This window comes from Marmota flaviventris, chromosome 17 (assembly GCF_047511675.1).
Source record: "Marmota flaviventris isolate mMarFla1 chromosome 17, mMarFla1.hap1, whole genome shotgun sequence".
NCBI lineage: Eukaryota > Metazoa > Chordata > Mammalia > Rodentia > Sciuridae > Marmota > Marmota flaviventris.
In genome coordinates this window covers 32,961,239-32,977,103 of record NC_092514.1, presented here as the reverse complement: position 1 = coordinate 32,977,103, position 15,865 = coordinate 32,961,239, and the positions used below count along the sequence as shown (strand labels likewise).

General features: G+C 53.5%; 1 protein-coding gene across 3 annotated transcripts in view; it reads left to right on the top strand.

Moving 5' to 3' along the window:
• The window catches only part of Abr (ABR activator of RhoGEF and GTPase), a 189,504-nt gene that overhangs the window by 159,000 nt on the left and 14,639 nt on the right, over positions 1–15,865 (top strand). Inside the window, exon 1 of one of the 3 annotated variants that reach the window (XM_027924432.2) lies at positions 7,470–7,644. The exons of the other annotated variants lie outside the window; for them this stretch is intronic. Within the exon in view, the coding sequence (XP_027780233.1) occupies positions 7,483–7,644 (162 nt within the window). The 5' untranslated portion in view covers positions 7,470–7,482. Of the gene's footprint in view, positions 1–7,469; positions 7,645–15,865 lie in introns of those variants that run through there. 3 annotated transcript variants of the gene reach the window in all.

The window sequence follows — 15,865 nt, the reverse complement described above, 5'->3', positions numbered from 1 at the left end:
AGCATTGAGAAAATACTTAGCAGAAGAGTGGCCAGAAATGCGCTGAGTTAGGGCTGAGGCCACCTGTAGATGCCAGTATGGGGTCCCCCTAGGGTGGGCTCTGCTGGCCTCCCTCAAGCCTGCAGTACCTCCAGAACCTAAGCAGTCCCACACAGCCAGCCTGGCCTTCACCTTGGTCCCGAGAGGTATGAGCCATGTGGCACTGGGGGAGCCTGCACCCTGTGGCCTGGGACAGGGGCTGGCACAGCCTGCTTACACCCTCAGAGGCAAGAGCTGAGCTGCACTGGCTTCAGGGCACACCCCAGAGTGACCCAGAAAACACTAGCCTGATGGACTAGATGAGATAAGTGTTATGCCATTGAGAGGCCACTGAGGGACACCGACATCAACACTTCAGAAGCCCACAGTTTTCCCAAAGTGGGGAAAGAAGTGGAGATAAGAAATGGTGTCTGGATCCAGAACTCTGACCCGGAAGTTTCCTTAAAAAGCCCCTAATCTTCCCTACCTCCACACCCCCACATCCTGAGGGACAATGAGGGCGGGTGGGAGGGGGCCCTGTGGTCAAGAGAAACAGCAGTTCCCACGAGAAACTCTGGCACTGGTGGGTCCACTTGAAGAACTTGAGGTCCAAGTCCGAGATGCCCAAAAGGAGAATCCAAGGCTTCAGGTTCTGTCTGCAGAGTTTGGGAACCTCAGGAGGAGCTTAAGAGCCCCAAGACAGGCGAGGGTTAGAGGACAAGGGAGTGGGAACGGTAGGTCCCACACCCCGCTTCAGCCAGGGCCTCTACTCTCCACTTCAGCTTCTGTTTGGGGAGATAAAAGAGACTTTGGTATATAATTTTATGTGAGCAAAAAGGGTAGAGGGGGGCTGGGGCTGGGGCTCAGTGGTAGAGTGCTCACTTAGCACATGTGAGGCACTGGGTTCCATCCTCAGCACCACATAGAAATAAAGATATTGTGTCCACCTAAAACTAAAAAATAAACATTGGGGGACAAAAAGGGTAGAGAGGATCCTCAGCCAAAAAAATAAGAAATTTATTGAATACGATTTAGCCCAAGCTCCTGATTTAACCAAAAAAAAGAGAAATTCATTGAATATGATTTAGCCCAAGCTCAGAGAAAGCGGCTGCCGAGTCCATGGTAATCAGGCAGCACTGGGCCCAGGTTCCTGAGCTGCCTGGAGCTTTCTTCTGGTCGCTTTACACTTGTGGTTGGGTGAAAGGGAGCTGCTCAATAATGCATGGGGACAAGGGAGCAGCGAGGCTCCTCAGTCCTGCCCTGTGACCCACTTTCAGACTGAATCCTTTCTGTCATGTGTGGCCTGGGAGACCCATGTATCCAGAGCATAGTGCCCACTGGCTGTGCTGGGAGACCCTGGCCATACCTCCTCCTTTCCTTGAGGGGGAGCAGGCAAGTGGCCTATGGGGTCTGGACATGCTCCCGGCTGTGATTCTTGTGACTTGTGTCCTGAAGTCAGAAAAGAATAGATGGACACTGGGGGAGGAGTGGACTCTGCCTACTCTCTCCCTGGGTGGGTTTAGAGAAGCAATATTTTCCCAAAGGCTTAAGTGGATTTTCCACCCTGTTCTGTGACCAAATGTGCCATGAGAAAGACTGGGGATTGCCAGGGGTGTGCCCAGGACAGTCCTTCCTCAGCATACAAGCTCTTGGGCTGGTTTAGCCTCTTCTTTCTACCTAGGACCACCATGCCCCTGGGGGTCACCAGCCAGAGGTGGTTGCATGGGAAGCAGCACATACCTCTGGAAAGGTGGTATGATGGCAGTTCACCTTGGGCAGGTTTGGTGTGGGCTGGGGAGCAAGTAACTGGCCATCCTGGCTGCCTCCTTTCCTTATGCTGTGCACATCTTAAACCTGGAGCCCACCTTGGAGCCTGCTGTCCAGCCCCACCCTGGGTGTCTATCTATAGCCACCAATAGACACTTTTTTTTTGTAACTGGGATTGAACCCAGGGGTCTTAACCACTGAGCCACATCTCCAACACTTTTTAAAAAATCTTTTATATAGAGACAGGGTCTCGCTAATTTGCTGAGGCCAGCTTTGAACTTGCACTCCCACTGCCTCAGACTCCTGAGCTGCTGGGATTACAGGTGTGTGCCACCGTGCCCAGTCAATAGCCATTTATTGACAGAGTTGGGGTTCCAGAGCTCAGATTGCTGCAAACTCATGCACAGCTGTTTAGCAGGCAAGGACCAGACTCCTGGGGAGCTCTGGGGCCTTGGACATGGACTGCCTGAAAGAGGCCCAATTACTGTCAAGTGATCTCCTTAGAGGAGAAGGTTAGTGGGGACAGCCAGGGGTGCATTTGGCTGAGTTAGAATGTGAGCTGTACCAAGGCCCCCTACTAGCATGTGGTGGGGATCCAGTTGGTGACGAATGAGTGAATGGGTACTTGGGTGGAACTACAGCTCTGCCATTGGCTGCTTGGTGACTTTTGAATAAGGGGTTCCCATCCCTGGACCTCACACAAGCCTTGAACATAGCAGATATTCAGATGGGTAGACATATGAACGGGTCTCAGTTTCCCATTCTGGGACAACCTCTGTCCTTGGACCTCTGGGTTTTGGTTAAGGTGTGTAGAGAACCTGGTGAGAGCACAGGGGGGCGCAGGGGCTACAGAGCCATTCTTGTTGGGAGGGTGAGCCCATCCCTGCTTCCCCACAGTTTTCGCTGTGATTTGCTGTCCTCCACTGGGTTCCGCGGCCTCTCCATGGACCACGGTCTCTCTGGGCTCCTGTGCACTGTCCTGCCTGGTTCTCACGAAGCCTAGACTCCTGTGTCTGTCCTCGGGCCAGGAACCACTCCCTGGCTTCCTCCCTATACCCCACGGCCTTGGCCCACCTCACCTTCCACAGGTATCATGCCTCCCAGCTCTGTTCCTTTGGGCCTACCCCATGCCATGCCCTTCTGGGCTGAGGGAGTGTTCTGGGCAACCACACCACACTCTCCAGTTCTTCATCATCAGCCCAGTGCCAGGCTCCTCTGGGAAGCCCAACTCTTACACCGTGTGACTCTCAGGGTGGCCTCTTAGGGCTCCCCCTTCCCCGTCTTGCTCCTGAGCAGTTCCTATGAGGGGACAGCTGTAGCCGTGGTCTAGGTTGCTGCCCCTTTCCTAGCTTAGTCATTTGAGCTAAAGAACGGGAACAAGGAATCAGGGTTCTGGTCTGGACTTGGGGGGAGATGAAAAGGGGGAAAGGAGGTCATTCTAGAGAAGTAGCAGCCACATCCCAAGGTTCTGGAGCAGAATCCTCCTCCTTGTGTTCACAGGCTGGAGGATTTGCCTAGAAGCTATACCCACCCCCAGCTGTCACCAAGGCAGCACTGTGGCAGTCCCTACCTCTCCCGCCCACATGTCTCGGGCTACATATTATTCCCTGTTGACCTTTTTCCCCCTCAGTGATGCCTCTGCTGATCACTTTAACCTGATTTTACTTCAATCACAGCTGTGCTGGGTGGCGGGTCCCCTCCCTGCATATAGCCTGGGGTCCTACTTCTCCCTAGAAACAGCCCCTCATTCCTCTGGCAGAGAGCCTGGGAAGGGGATGAGGGAGGATGGGACAGTCCACCAGGAATGTTTTTAATTCCAAAGGCAGTGACATCTGTTTGTGGGGGCCTTACCGCCCAGGCTCTGTTTATCCAGACAGGGGGCCCTTGCGTGTCCTCAGAGGCGGATTCTGCCAGCTGCGGCAAGATGGAAGGGATGGACACAGGCAGGAGGGGATATGGTCACTTCCTGGGTGGCCAGAATAACCTGAGCGTGTCCCAGCTAGCAGAGATGGGGAAGGGTCTGTGATGGGCAGCAGAGACTAGAATTCAGATTGCCGCTTTTGAGGAACTTGTTAGGGACACTTGTCTTGCCCAACTCCTCCTCCGCTCTGGTCCTAGGCCACTGATTCCAGGAAGGAATGAGTCAGGCTTGGGGAAGAGAAGGCAAATCTGTACTGACCCCAAAGGAAGGTCCAAGTCCACAGGGAGGAAGGGAAAGATGAGCATCTCCAGGGAAGAGCCTCTCAGCTCAGCTACCCATCTGCTAAGGCACTTTTGTCACCATGGAGACCAGTTGGCCATTGATCATCCAATCAGAGTTTGCTTTACCCAGACAAGTGTTGAGCCTGGGGTTTCTAAGACAGACAAGTAAAGGGCTTTGGGAACAGGATTTATCCTGCCGGCCGCCCTTCTCCCACACACCCAGTGGTGGGGAGCAGCACATCATTTCCCCAGACTGTACCCTGTGGCATGTGACCCAGCTAGAGGGAAGAGAACCTCAGCCAGTGAGGGCCTAGTTCTGAAGTCAAGCAGCCAGTGTAAAGTGCTGATGATACCTGCATCAGGTGACAGGGTGAGCAGTCACAATGGCATCTTTCCAACCAGTTATACAACCAGACATTGCACATTTGCTGAAAGAGTGCAGAGTAAAGCTGGGGCATTTCCCCTGCCTCAGAGAGCCAGCTCCATCTCCTCCCCAAAGCTGTCCCCAATTCCCTCTGGCTAGAAAGGTTCTCTTCTTTCTCTTGACTTTCATAGCACTTTATCTGCACGGTCCTGAGGCATGATTCTGGGTTTCTTGAGGGAAGAGATCAGGCCTAGTCTGTCTGGGTGTAACACATAGTAGGTGCACAGCTGGTAGATAATGAATGCACAAAAGCCTTTCTGCCTCCTTTTCTCAGGCTGGCAGCTTTGTCAAATGCTGGCTTTTGTCTTATCTCTGATTCTTTCATCCAGGACCTCAGTTACTGCCTCTTGATAAAGACATGGCACTGAAGGAATGAGCAAAGCCTTCTGGAGGAAATAGGTTTGGTGGCAGTTGTGGTGAGGGAGCTACCTTGTCCCTCATGGGACTGGAGAAAGATTGTTCAGAAGTGGCACCCAAGTACCCTGGAAGAGACAGGCAAGGGATGTGTCAGGAAAGAGGGACTCAGGCTTCAGCTGGACAGGGGACACAGGTGCATTCCAGCCTTTTGCCTTTGTTGGTCTTGTCACCTCCCTCTCAGCATGCTGGCTGGTGTGGCTTACTTAGCCCATCTTTAGTTACAGTGGCCTTGGGTGGCTTTGACTGTCTGCATCTTCGGCAGCCCAGCCCCGCCTGCACTGTGCAGAAGGTGGTGGCATGTGGAGCCCTGAGAGAGATGGGACAGGGCCCAGGGACACCCAGAGCCCAAGGCCCCACCTCCACCAGTGATACAGGACCCAATCCTGCCCTACTGAGATCTCATTCCTGCAGGGTGAGGAGGCAGAGGCTGTAGAGGTAGCCTGACCTCTTTTCATATATTAGCCCATCCTGGCCTTGGGCAAGCTAATCTTTGGTTTCCTCAAATGTAAAATGGGGTACTTCATAAAGTTTGGGAAAGCTTGAATTAGTTTGTGTAGAGAGTGTGGTGCTGATAAAAGGGCCGCTCTAATTATGACCACTTAGTTCCCTGCTCACTCTGCCATGAAGCTACCTCTTTCTCAGAAGGCTTCAAGAAGATGGGTGTGGTAGGGCAGGCCTATAATCCTAGCAGCTTGGGAGGCTGAGGCAAGAGGATCACAAGTTCAAAGCCAGCTTCAGAAACTCAGACCCTCATCAACTTAGTAAGAACCTCCTGTCTAAATTAAAAGGGTTGGGGATATAGCATAGTTGTAAAGTGCCCCTGGATTTAATCTCCAGTAACACCCACCCACCTCCAACCCCGCGCAAAAAAAAAAAAAGCATTTTAAGGACTCAGATGTAAAACCCTAAGAACTAAGAACTATTGGGGGGTGAGACCTCTCCACACACAAAGGCATTTGGATGCCAAGGACTGGTCTCTTTGTCCCAACTGTAGTCTACCAAGCAATGACAAGACCCAGCTCTTTTTCCTGAATCCAAAGAACTTGCAGAGACAGTGGTTGTGAAGAGCAGGGCCTTAGCTGCAGCTGCATGGCCTCAGGCAAAAACTTTACCTCCCTGAGCCCCAGTCAGGAACACCAAGTTCACATAAATGTAGTTGGCTATTTGAAAGCCCTTCATGGGACCTGCCTCATGGTTGGCACTGTGCAGATACTAGTTTGCTTCTTCCACATGCCTAGCTCCACAGTGGCAGGATGTCCCAGATGCCTGGGTTGTGACTACCCTAGCCATCTGGGGTTCATGCTTTTCTCTTATATATAAGGATCATACTCTAACTTGCATGATAAGAAATGATTCACTTCTCACTCTTCAGTTAGAATATTCACTAATTTAAGAGTCAAAAACAAGATTTTACTCCCTGTCTCCTGAGGTGCTCAGCATACATATGTGACTGATTGCCCCTCTGCCATTGGGTGTCCTTTGCAAAAGTCTTTTGGTGAGATGTGCAAGGCCATGGCTTGAAACACCTCCTGCTGGACACCTATGACCAGAGTCACCTTGGCTTTTGCCCATGTTCCTCCAGAGGGCCCACAGTGGCTTGATTACCACTAAGGCTGCTAAACCCCAGAGGGCTGCCCCACTAAGGATCCTTTTTATTCTTTTCTTTTTTCCCCCAGTTGCTGGGGAGTGAACCCAGGGGTGCTCTACAACTGAGCTACATCCTTATCCCCCCCCCTTTTTTTTTTGAGGGTCTTGCTATTTGCTAAGGCTAGTCTTATGATCCTCCTGAGTTGCTGAGATTACAGTTGTGCACCACCATACTGGCTTCCTCTTTATTCTTCACATTTCTCAGGAGAGAATGTTTGGGAGTGCTGGCCCCTAAGTATCTGGCTAGTCACCTAAGTGGCATTGATAGCAGTTCCTTGGGGGCAGGAGTTGGGGGTAGAGGAAGTAGAACTCCAAGTCAGTGTGGACCCTTTTAGGGGAGGAGGATGGTTCTTTATGGCCAAAATGCAGCTCTTGCTGGAATCCTGGCTCCTGCAAGCCCCCCCTGGCTTGGCCTCAAGACTCCCTGATACCCCAGGCCCCTGGAGCAGCCTGGTGGTGAAGGAGTTAACGGAGGGATTTAGCCGGGAAGGGACTGGCTTGTGTTTAGCTGCTTGTCAAACTTTATTTAGCAGGAGCTGGAAGGAGGGACGCAGGGTCGGTGAGGAGCAGCGCCAGATTGTCAAGAGTTAAAGCCCGGAGGCTGGGTGTTTTTGGAGGGGCAGCTCCAGCGACTTCTTTGAGTCACTTCCTTCGGTGCGGCGGGGGCACTCTGCGCTCTGCCTGCGTCCGGCGGTGGCGCACGCACTCAGCATCCCGCGGGCCGATCCGCAGGCAGAGGGGAGAGGAGCTGCGGAGAGGCGCTGGGCACCACCGCTCAGCCAGACGGCTGCTCTCAGTGCGCTGCGGGCTGCAGTCTCTAGGGAGGTGGGGAGGGGAAAGTGGGAGGACGCGGAGGGAGGAGAAAGCCGAGCCCCGCAACGCGCGCGCTGGCGGCTGCTCCACTCACAGTCCCGGACTGAGCGCTCCACACAGCAACCTCTCCAACGCCGCCGCCGGCTCCTCTCCGCATCCCTGCGCGGAGCTGGCCTGGCAGGCCAGCCGCCGGCATGACCGACGTCCTGCCTCAGCCCGACTGCAGCCTGAAGGCAGTGTGCGAACCCCTGGAGCGCTGCTGCCTTGATCAGCTGGAGGAGTCCGGGAGCAAGCGGGGCCCCAATACTGGCGCCCGGCTCTGGGGCCGAGTACGCAGCAAGCTGCTTCGCCACAAGGTGCTAGCCTGGGACTAAAGGGGTCAGAAGGGGTTGGGCTAGAGGGGCTGGGGGCTGCTAGGGGCACTCTCTGCCTGAACTAAGGAGTCCCAGAACAGAGGCTGGGGTATGCGTATGGGTCTGCTCTAAGCATCTTGAACTTGATGATGAATGCTTGTTACTGTCCCCACCCTAGCCCTAGCTGCCTTCTCTGCAATTGTCCCTGTCTCTGAAAAAGGGACCATCTCCTATGCAAGTAGACTCTGCCTGCCTGCTTTCTGAGTCTATTCTAGCAGACCAGGCAGGAGGTTTTTGGGTCTCATTGCCCCACTCAACCAGCACAGGCCTGATCTCCCTCACCCCACTTCCTGTGGACATTGCTGGCTGCCTCTTTGCTGAGGAGCACCTCAATACTACCCCCCATGTGAGGTTTCTTTGTGCAAGTTGTGGGGATCATTCCTGTCAGGGAGGAAGGGGGCGGGGGTTGGGGAGGTAGTGATGTGCTGAGTCTGGGGTCTGAAGGCTGCTGCCTCAGGGACCACCCAGATGACTGCTGGCCAGGTGCCAGTTGGGCACCAGGCGACTCAATCAGCGTGCCAGGGGGTTCCTGACCCAGCAGGCAGCTCAGACCAAGCTGTGCCAGGGCACACTGCTGGCCCTTCCTGCAGCCCCAGACCTGAGTTGGGATTAAAGTCTGAGATAGAAGCTGACTGTCCTGCAGCTGGGCAGGCTGCCTTGAGGCTGGCTTTGGGCCCTGGCATCAGGCATCCAAGGAAGAGCCAGACCCAGCGCTTAACACAAAGTAAGCGCTTGATAACACTGCAGACTGAATCAACTGCCTAAGACATTGCAGGATGCCAGTCCTGGCTGGTGAGAGCCATGTTCCTTCTTCAAGGTAGTGACAAGGGAGGCCATGGCCAGTTGTGATGGAGACTTGAAAGCCCTCCTGTAGCTCAGAGGAGTATCCTCTGCACAAGTTCTTCTAGCCAGCATAGAGGCTCCTGGCACCTGCCAAGAGGAAGTACTCCTGGGCCTGTTGGCTTCTTGTTTAGCTTCATCTGCCAGTGGGGCATACTTGACCCCTTAGAGGTGACATCAGTTCTGGAAAGTGCTGGGCAGGGCAGCAACTTGAGCTGCCCTGCTTTGGCCCCTGTGTCACCTTCAGCCTCCCTAGGGACCAGGCTAGCAGAGCCCGCTGGCCCTGGCTGTTACCAGAGCCCCTCTATGCTGAGGCAGCTGTCTGTGCCCGGCAGAATGGAGCCACCCCCTCCCTGTCTCCTCTCCCCAGCCCTTGCTGAAGCCAGCGGACACCAGCTCAAAGCTCAACATCTATTCCCAAACCTCAAAGTTGGCAAGAAACTGTCCCAGCAGGCTCCTGACCCAGGGCCAGCCAAACAGAGCCCTTCGGTTTACCTGCCTCTTGGGAAGGTGCCAGGCAGAGAGGGTTAAATTGTTAAACTCTAATGCCTGGACTTTTTTTTTACTTTGATGTATGGCTGGCAAAACTGAGGAGCCACTCCAAGAACTCTAGCTGGGTTTGTCTCCGGTGATGTCTGACAGTTCCATATCTGATGGTGACTTCTGGCAATCGTGGCGGGCCAGTCAGGCACTGTGTTGCTGAGCTGGTTGGCGTCAGTGCAACTGCAGGGTGGCTCTGGCGCTGGGATGCACTGTGTAGCGGGTGATTCAGTCCCCTAGCACATGCTGAGTGACAAAGTGTGTCAGTGTCAGGGACACTGCGGTGACAGAGGGACATCCGTCCTCCTGTGTCTGCCTCGCTCTGCATGGGCTGGTAGGTGCACAGGCGGCAGTGGGGCCCACTGTATGCTTCTCTCCTTTGCCAGCTGCGTTAACCTATTTCTCTCATTGCAGCAGGCTCACCGCCAGAACAGGGGGTGGGACGAGGCAGTACTTTAGGTGGGGTGGGGGAAGGGTGCCAGGTCCTGCCCAGCCTGGCAGGAGGAGCCGCCTCATTAACTCATTAACTGTGCCCTAAGGATTCAATGTTGTGGATGCCAAAACACCTGTGGCCTTCCTGCTCCCATTTAACCAACATGTCATTAAAGTCTGGAAGAGGGGCTCTGACTCATCTGGGGTCCCTATGCTGGAATGAAGAGTCTGTTCCAATGGAAAGGTCTCCATATTAAAACAGAGCCATTGAAATAGTATGGGGCCTCTGGTGGCTGTGGGAGGGGAATCGGGGACCACTCACAAGCTTCCCTGGGACCCCAGGGAGGCAGGGTTAGGATAGGGCTGCTCTTGTCCCCAAGGAGCATTCTGGGGCTGAGGCTTCATTCCAGCCCCTGACTTGGCAGTTAGTGTGTTGTGCAAGCGTTCAGCAGAGGAGACACGTGGCATTTGGGTTTGTGGGTTCTGCCAGCGCTCTCAGTATTGAACTTGAATTTCTACTTTCCTTTTCTTTTTTTTTTTCTTTCTTTCTTTCTTCTTCTTCTTTTTTTTTTTTTTTTTTTTTTGCTTTAAATCACATGCAAGTAGACCAGGCTCTGTGCCTTGCCTTTCCTTCCATCCTGCCTGCTTCTAGATTCTTAGATTGAGCTTCAGAGGGGAAGGGGCTGAAAGAGGAATCCCATTCCCAACTCTGTAACATCCAAAGGTTTTAATGGGGTCACTTGTGGGAACCATAGAGAAGCTAAGAGGGCCCAAAGTGAGGCCAGGCCAGAAGCATTTGTGGGGAAATCAACACCTTACTGTCTCCCTGCAACCACGACAAAGATCCTTCTGGCCCAGACCCGGCCAGATACTGGCTGAAGGTGGGGTCTCAGATTGAAATGGCAGGATCCAGGGGAGTGGAAGAGAATTAAGAACAGCTTCTGGTGACTTTCCCTCTGTTTCAAGTGGTTGCCATGTGGGCCTGAGAATTCCCTGCTTCCAAAGACTTTCTCTTAGGAAGTGAGGGACTGGTATTGCTACATCCACCTGTTCTGTTAAGTTCTATTACCCAGGGAAACACAGGGGGAGCCCCTTTGGGCTATTTGTCTAACTTTAAGGCTCAGATGGTCATAAAAGAGAGTCCCTTTCTTCGTGAGCTTGATTGTCATCATAGAACAGCTCCCAGCCCCTTCCAGAGTGGGTCATTTAAGTTGACAATTGTTTTTATTTTTATTTGTTTGGTACCCAGGATTGAACCCAGGGGTGCTTAACCACTGAGCCACATCCCCAGTCCTTTTTGTTTTGTTTTGTTTTATTTAGAGACAGAGTCTCATTAGGGCCTTTCTAAGTTGCTGAGGTTGGATTTGAACTCGCGATCCTCCAGCCTCAACCTCCCAAGTAGCTGGCTGGGATTACAGGCATGCACCACTGCACCCAGCTTGATGGTTATTCTTGATTGCACCAGGTTTGCAAATGACATGCAACTCCCTAAAGGTTCACTTAGCCATTTACTGGCTGTTCCTACCATTGAGGATACAAGGGTGCTTGGGTGCAAGATACAGATGTGTCTTAGGCTCATCTACCCATCATCCAGCTCTGGGCATCAAAAACAAAATTATGAGACCTTTTGTAATAGAAATCCGTCCTGGCCTCAGCTGCCCACCACTCTGCTTTGCCACCCTTCTTATTTGCCAGAGGGAAAGAACCTGCATCCTCTGTCTTCACCATTCACAGGCCCGCCCTCATTCTTACAGTGATCCTTCAGCTGTAGACAAGGGACTAGAGACCACTGCCAGCCTGCTTCCTCCCAGGCCCTTTTTTGGGCCAGCATCTTGGCCAGACTGACAGGTAGGAAGTGGGGTTAGTGTTACCTGCTCATTCTCACAGCCACTATGCTTCCTTGCCACCCCCCAGAATAGGGGACCTGACTCCTGGGGCCACATGGGCAGTCTCCCAACCCCAGTGCTCCCCTCTCTCCACCATGTTGGCTCCCCAGAGGCCTTTTTGACTTACAGAGCAGGAGTCTTTGACTGATAATTTGATGAAGATTCAAACTCACCCAGATGCAGAGGCACCCTATGTGCCATTTCAGAGAACTTGAAGGCAGGAGTCCTCCCTCTAAGTGAACTCGTCAAGGCACTTGCTGTTTCTTGGCACCTGGGGAGGTTGGATGGGCACTTGCCCTCCCCAGCGTCTCTGCATCCCACACACAGCTTGGCCAGTTAGCCCTACTGGGCTTGGTGCCCCGTCTTTTAGATGGCCCTAGACCAGAGAGAGCTGAGCCTGCCAACCAAAGTGGTTCCTGAAAGGCCCAGAGTTGTAGTAGTGTCCAGAGACGGTGAGGCCCCAGGCCTAGGAGGACAGACATTTTGAAAAGAGCCCAGAAACTTCTGCAGGTGCTGGTTTGGGGATGTTGCCAGGTGCTGGTGAAGGGTCACTGATCTAGAAAGACTGAGCTCTCTGCTAAGTGGCCTTGCCAGCTGCCCACATTACTGGGAGCTGGTCAGCAGGCTACTTTGGCTTCCTTTCCCCTGTCATATGCTGGAGGTAGAAAGCACGCTTGAGTTTTGACAGCTGCCTGGCACCTTTGAGGAACAGCCCCCTGTTCCTGGGACATGCCTACCTAGTACCTGGTGGTGGTGGGGGACTGGTATTGGTTCTGGATTCCAGTGAGGCCTGTTGTTCTTGACCCTCCAGGATGGACCCTGTAGAGGTGGGAAGGGGCATGGGGGCTGCTCTTAGGCTTCTTCTGCAGAAAGGCCTGTGGTGGGGAAGTTCTGTGATCCCCAGAGAGATTTTCTCTAGCTCTGCTTAGACAGGAACTTGCTCTTGAGCCAGAGGCTGGAATTATTTCTATCCTGGACAGGGACCCTAACCAGGGCTGGTGCCTCAGATGAACCCAGCCAGCACGGTGACATCTACAGTGTCCCTTTTCATCAGGTGCCTGAATGTCTCAGCCGTGCCCTGGGTGGCTCTCTGGCTGCAGCACTGCAGCCCTTGGGCTCATGTGACACAGGGTGCTAGAGAAGGAAAGGCCTTGGGCTGGTAGGAATCAAGAGGCTTCATTTTTCCAGTCCTGTGTTTGTTGTTTTAACTTGCTCTGTGACCTTGGACAAATCTCTTCACCTCTCTGGTTCTCTGGCATCAGTACAGATGGAGGGAGCTAAACAGGATGATCTCCTAGAATCCAGTTCATATGATGGTCTTGGCCATGACTCAGGATTCCTATTCCTAAGCCTTAAACCCTCAATGTGCTGGGGGAGTCTGGGTGGTGAGAGGTTACAGGGCTGCCCCTGGGCCAAGGCCAAGTCATTCGCAGCAATGTGGGGCAACTTGACCCCTGTCCTCAGGAGCTCTGGCCTGGAACGGCTTTGCTGTCTCTGTCCCCCACATCCCAGCATATGCATTTGTCCACAAATGTTGATGGAGCACCTTCCATGTGCTGAGCACAAGGGACACAGAGGGGCCGGCAGGTGAAGCGCTGCCCTTGTGACACTCTGACAGCAGAGGTCAGCATGTGAGCTCAGGAGGCTGGAAATGAAATCAGGCGTGGTGGCACATGCCTGTCCTCCCAGCTACTTGGGAAGCTGAAGCAGGGGGATTGCAAGTTCGAAGCCAGCCTGGGCAACTTTCTAGATCCTGTCTCCAAAAAAATAAATAAATAAACAAAATCATTCAGTAGTAGAGCACCCTTGGGTTCAATCCCCAGTACCACAAAAAGAAGAAAAAAGCAAGGGAGGGTAGGAGCAGTGGTCATGGATTAGATAATAAAGGGACGGAGGCCTCGCTTGAGGAGGTCATTTTTTAACTATGATTTAAATAATAAGAAGGATTTGTCCAAGAGAGATCTAGGGACCATGCGTTCTGGGCAAAGGAACCAACAAGGGAAAAGCCCTGAGTCGGTGTGTTCAGAGGCAGGCAGAGGCCACCACGTGGGGAGTAGAGGATGACGTTGGATGAGGGGGCAGTGGCCAGATTGCCTAGGGCCTTGCAGGCCACAAGGAGTTTGCCCTTTAATTGGAGTGCAGTGTGAAGCTGCAGGAGTGTTTCTTTTTTTTTAAATATTTATTTATTTTTAGTTTTCGGCAAACACAACATCTTTGTTTGTATGTGGTGCTGAGGATCGAACCTGGGCTGCACGCATGCCAGGCAAGCGCGCTACCGCTTGAGCCACATCCCCAGCCAATGCAGGAGTGTTTCGATGCAGTTTAGTGATGATGGTGCATTTTCAACACCGAGTACCAGTTGCCATTCCCAGCCCTCGATGCCCTGCAAGGTGTTAGGATTATCCACACCATGTGATGTATGAGGAAGCTGAGGCTCAAAGGATGATCCAGATGAGGTCCCATGAGTGGCTTAGCAGAGAAGCTGGTGTTCATACCCAGGAGCCTGACCTGAGCACAGGCTCTTACCCACAGTGCCACCTGCTTTCCAGGGCCTCCAAGGAGGAAGCCCGGAGCCCGTCCTGACCCTGCAGCTATGTCTCCGTTGTCCAGTTGTATGGGTGGTCACAGGGCCAGTGGAGGTCAGGGTGACATGCCCTAGATTGGAGGACTTCTGGAGGTGCCAGGTTCCCGTCCATCAACGTCAGGGTGTGTGGTACGCGCCTGGCGTGCTGTGCACAGCAGTGGACATGCCATTTACTGTCGATGACGGGTGGCGAATTCGAGACTCTGCAGATGTGAGGCCTGAGGAAAGAGTCCACACTGAGCCACGTCAGCGGTGGAAATGCTGTTTCCCCCATGTTCACTGGCAGCAGGCTCTGTGCCCGGAAAGTGCTCCTGGCCTGGGGGAGGGGGGAGAATGAAGTCAGTTTCAGAGAAGGGTTTTATAGTTTTTACCAAACCTCTGCAAGACCAGAGAGAGGCCTCTTAGCCCATCATGGTCTTCCCATAAGTAGCTAGCATGAAATTTCCTTATCAGGACTTCAGAAAGCCTCTTGCCTGGACTGAGACCTCTAAGGTAGCCTTTTCCCTGTGGGGACTGGCTGCTGAGGGCTGTCTCTGTGCTGCTTTGTCCTGACCCCTTTCTTTATTCCCAAGTGACCACCATCCCTGCTCTTGCTACCCTGGTGCCACCAGCATGGCCCTGGGCTTCTTTGCTTTTGGTTTGTAGTCTTTTGCTTTGGGGTGAAGTCTTCAGGCTGCCTGGGGTAGGGAAGGCTGAGGTGTATGGGCCAGCTCAGGGGAAGAGGTGCCTAAATGCAGGGACCTCCATAAGCAGCCCAGGTTTTCAAGGTCAGCTGTGCCTGGCCCAGGGACCAACAGTGTGGCATGCAGAGGGCAGGCTGAGCCATGGGAATGGGAACATTGGGGAAGGTAGGTTGCCTCCGGTGCTAAGAGGCTAACCTGGCTTCAATAAAAGCCGCATTCAGAGCTGCTAAACCCCTTCCATATGTGGGTCTCAGGGAACTTCAAAGTTCTTGAGAGGGGGGAAGGGAGGCGAAAAGGCCTCCTCCGGGTGCCTTGGAATACAGTCAGCTAAGCCCCTTGGTGCTGGCCTGGGAGGAGGTGGGCAGACTTTGGCTTCAGGACAGCCTAGCCAGCCCTGCTGTAACTGTCCCTGCACGGCGAAGACCAGAGAGGCAAAATTGGCTTGGGCACATGGCAGGAGTTGCCCAGTCACTGGGAAGATGAGGTGATAATTTTCTGAGCCTGACCCTGGCCTTTTCTGACCCACTTGCTGAGCTGGAGCCCTGAATAGAAGCCCTGGCAGCCTCTCCCTCCCCACACAGCCTCTCCCTGGGTCTCTCAGAGCAGCCACGTTGACGGAATCCTCCAGTGCCCTCCTCCAGGGAGGCGAGGCAGGCTCTTGGCAGCTCCCCGTTCCCCATTGCCGCCCTGCCACGGCTCTCACGCCTGTGGTATGTCCCAATAACAGGCTGGTTTGGTGTCTCAAGGGGACCCAGCCCTAAGCATGTGACCACACTTGGGAGAGGGCAGGGGAAAACCAGCCCAGGACCGCCACTGTGGTCCTGGTGTGGGAGCCACAGGAAATGTACCCACATCAGACGTGATGCCTGGATCAGGGCCCTGTCTCCATGACCTGATGCTCGGCCTTTGGCAGGGATCCCAAAAACACATCCAGTCGGTTCTGCCTTCCATTTGGCGCCCTGATCAGCAGTCGATTTGATTGAGGTCCCTCTTGAGTTATTTTCTAATGTTCCTGCCCTGCCTCTTAGGGTGACAACTTCAGTCTACTGGATTTACTGCCCTTGTTAAAAAACACTTCATTTTTATTAACCTCTAAAACCAACTTGGGGCTTCTGGGGGTGGGGTCTGCCTCCCAGGACAGAGCTAGGATGGCAGGCCTCAGGCTCAGGGGGCCAAGGGCAGAGAAGAGCAAGAGCCAA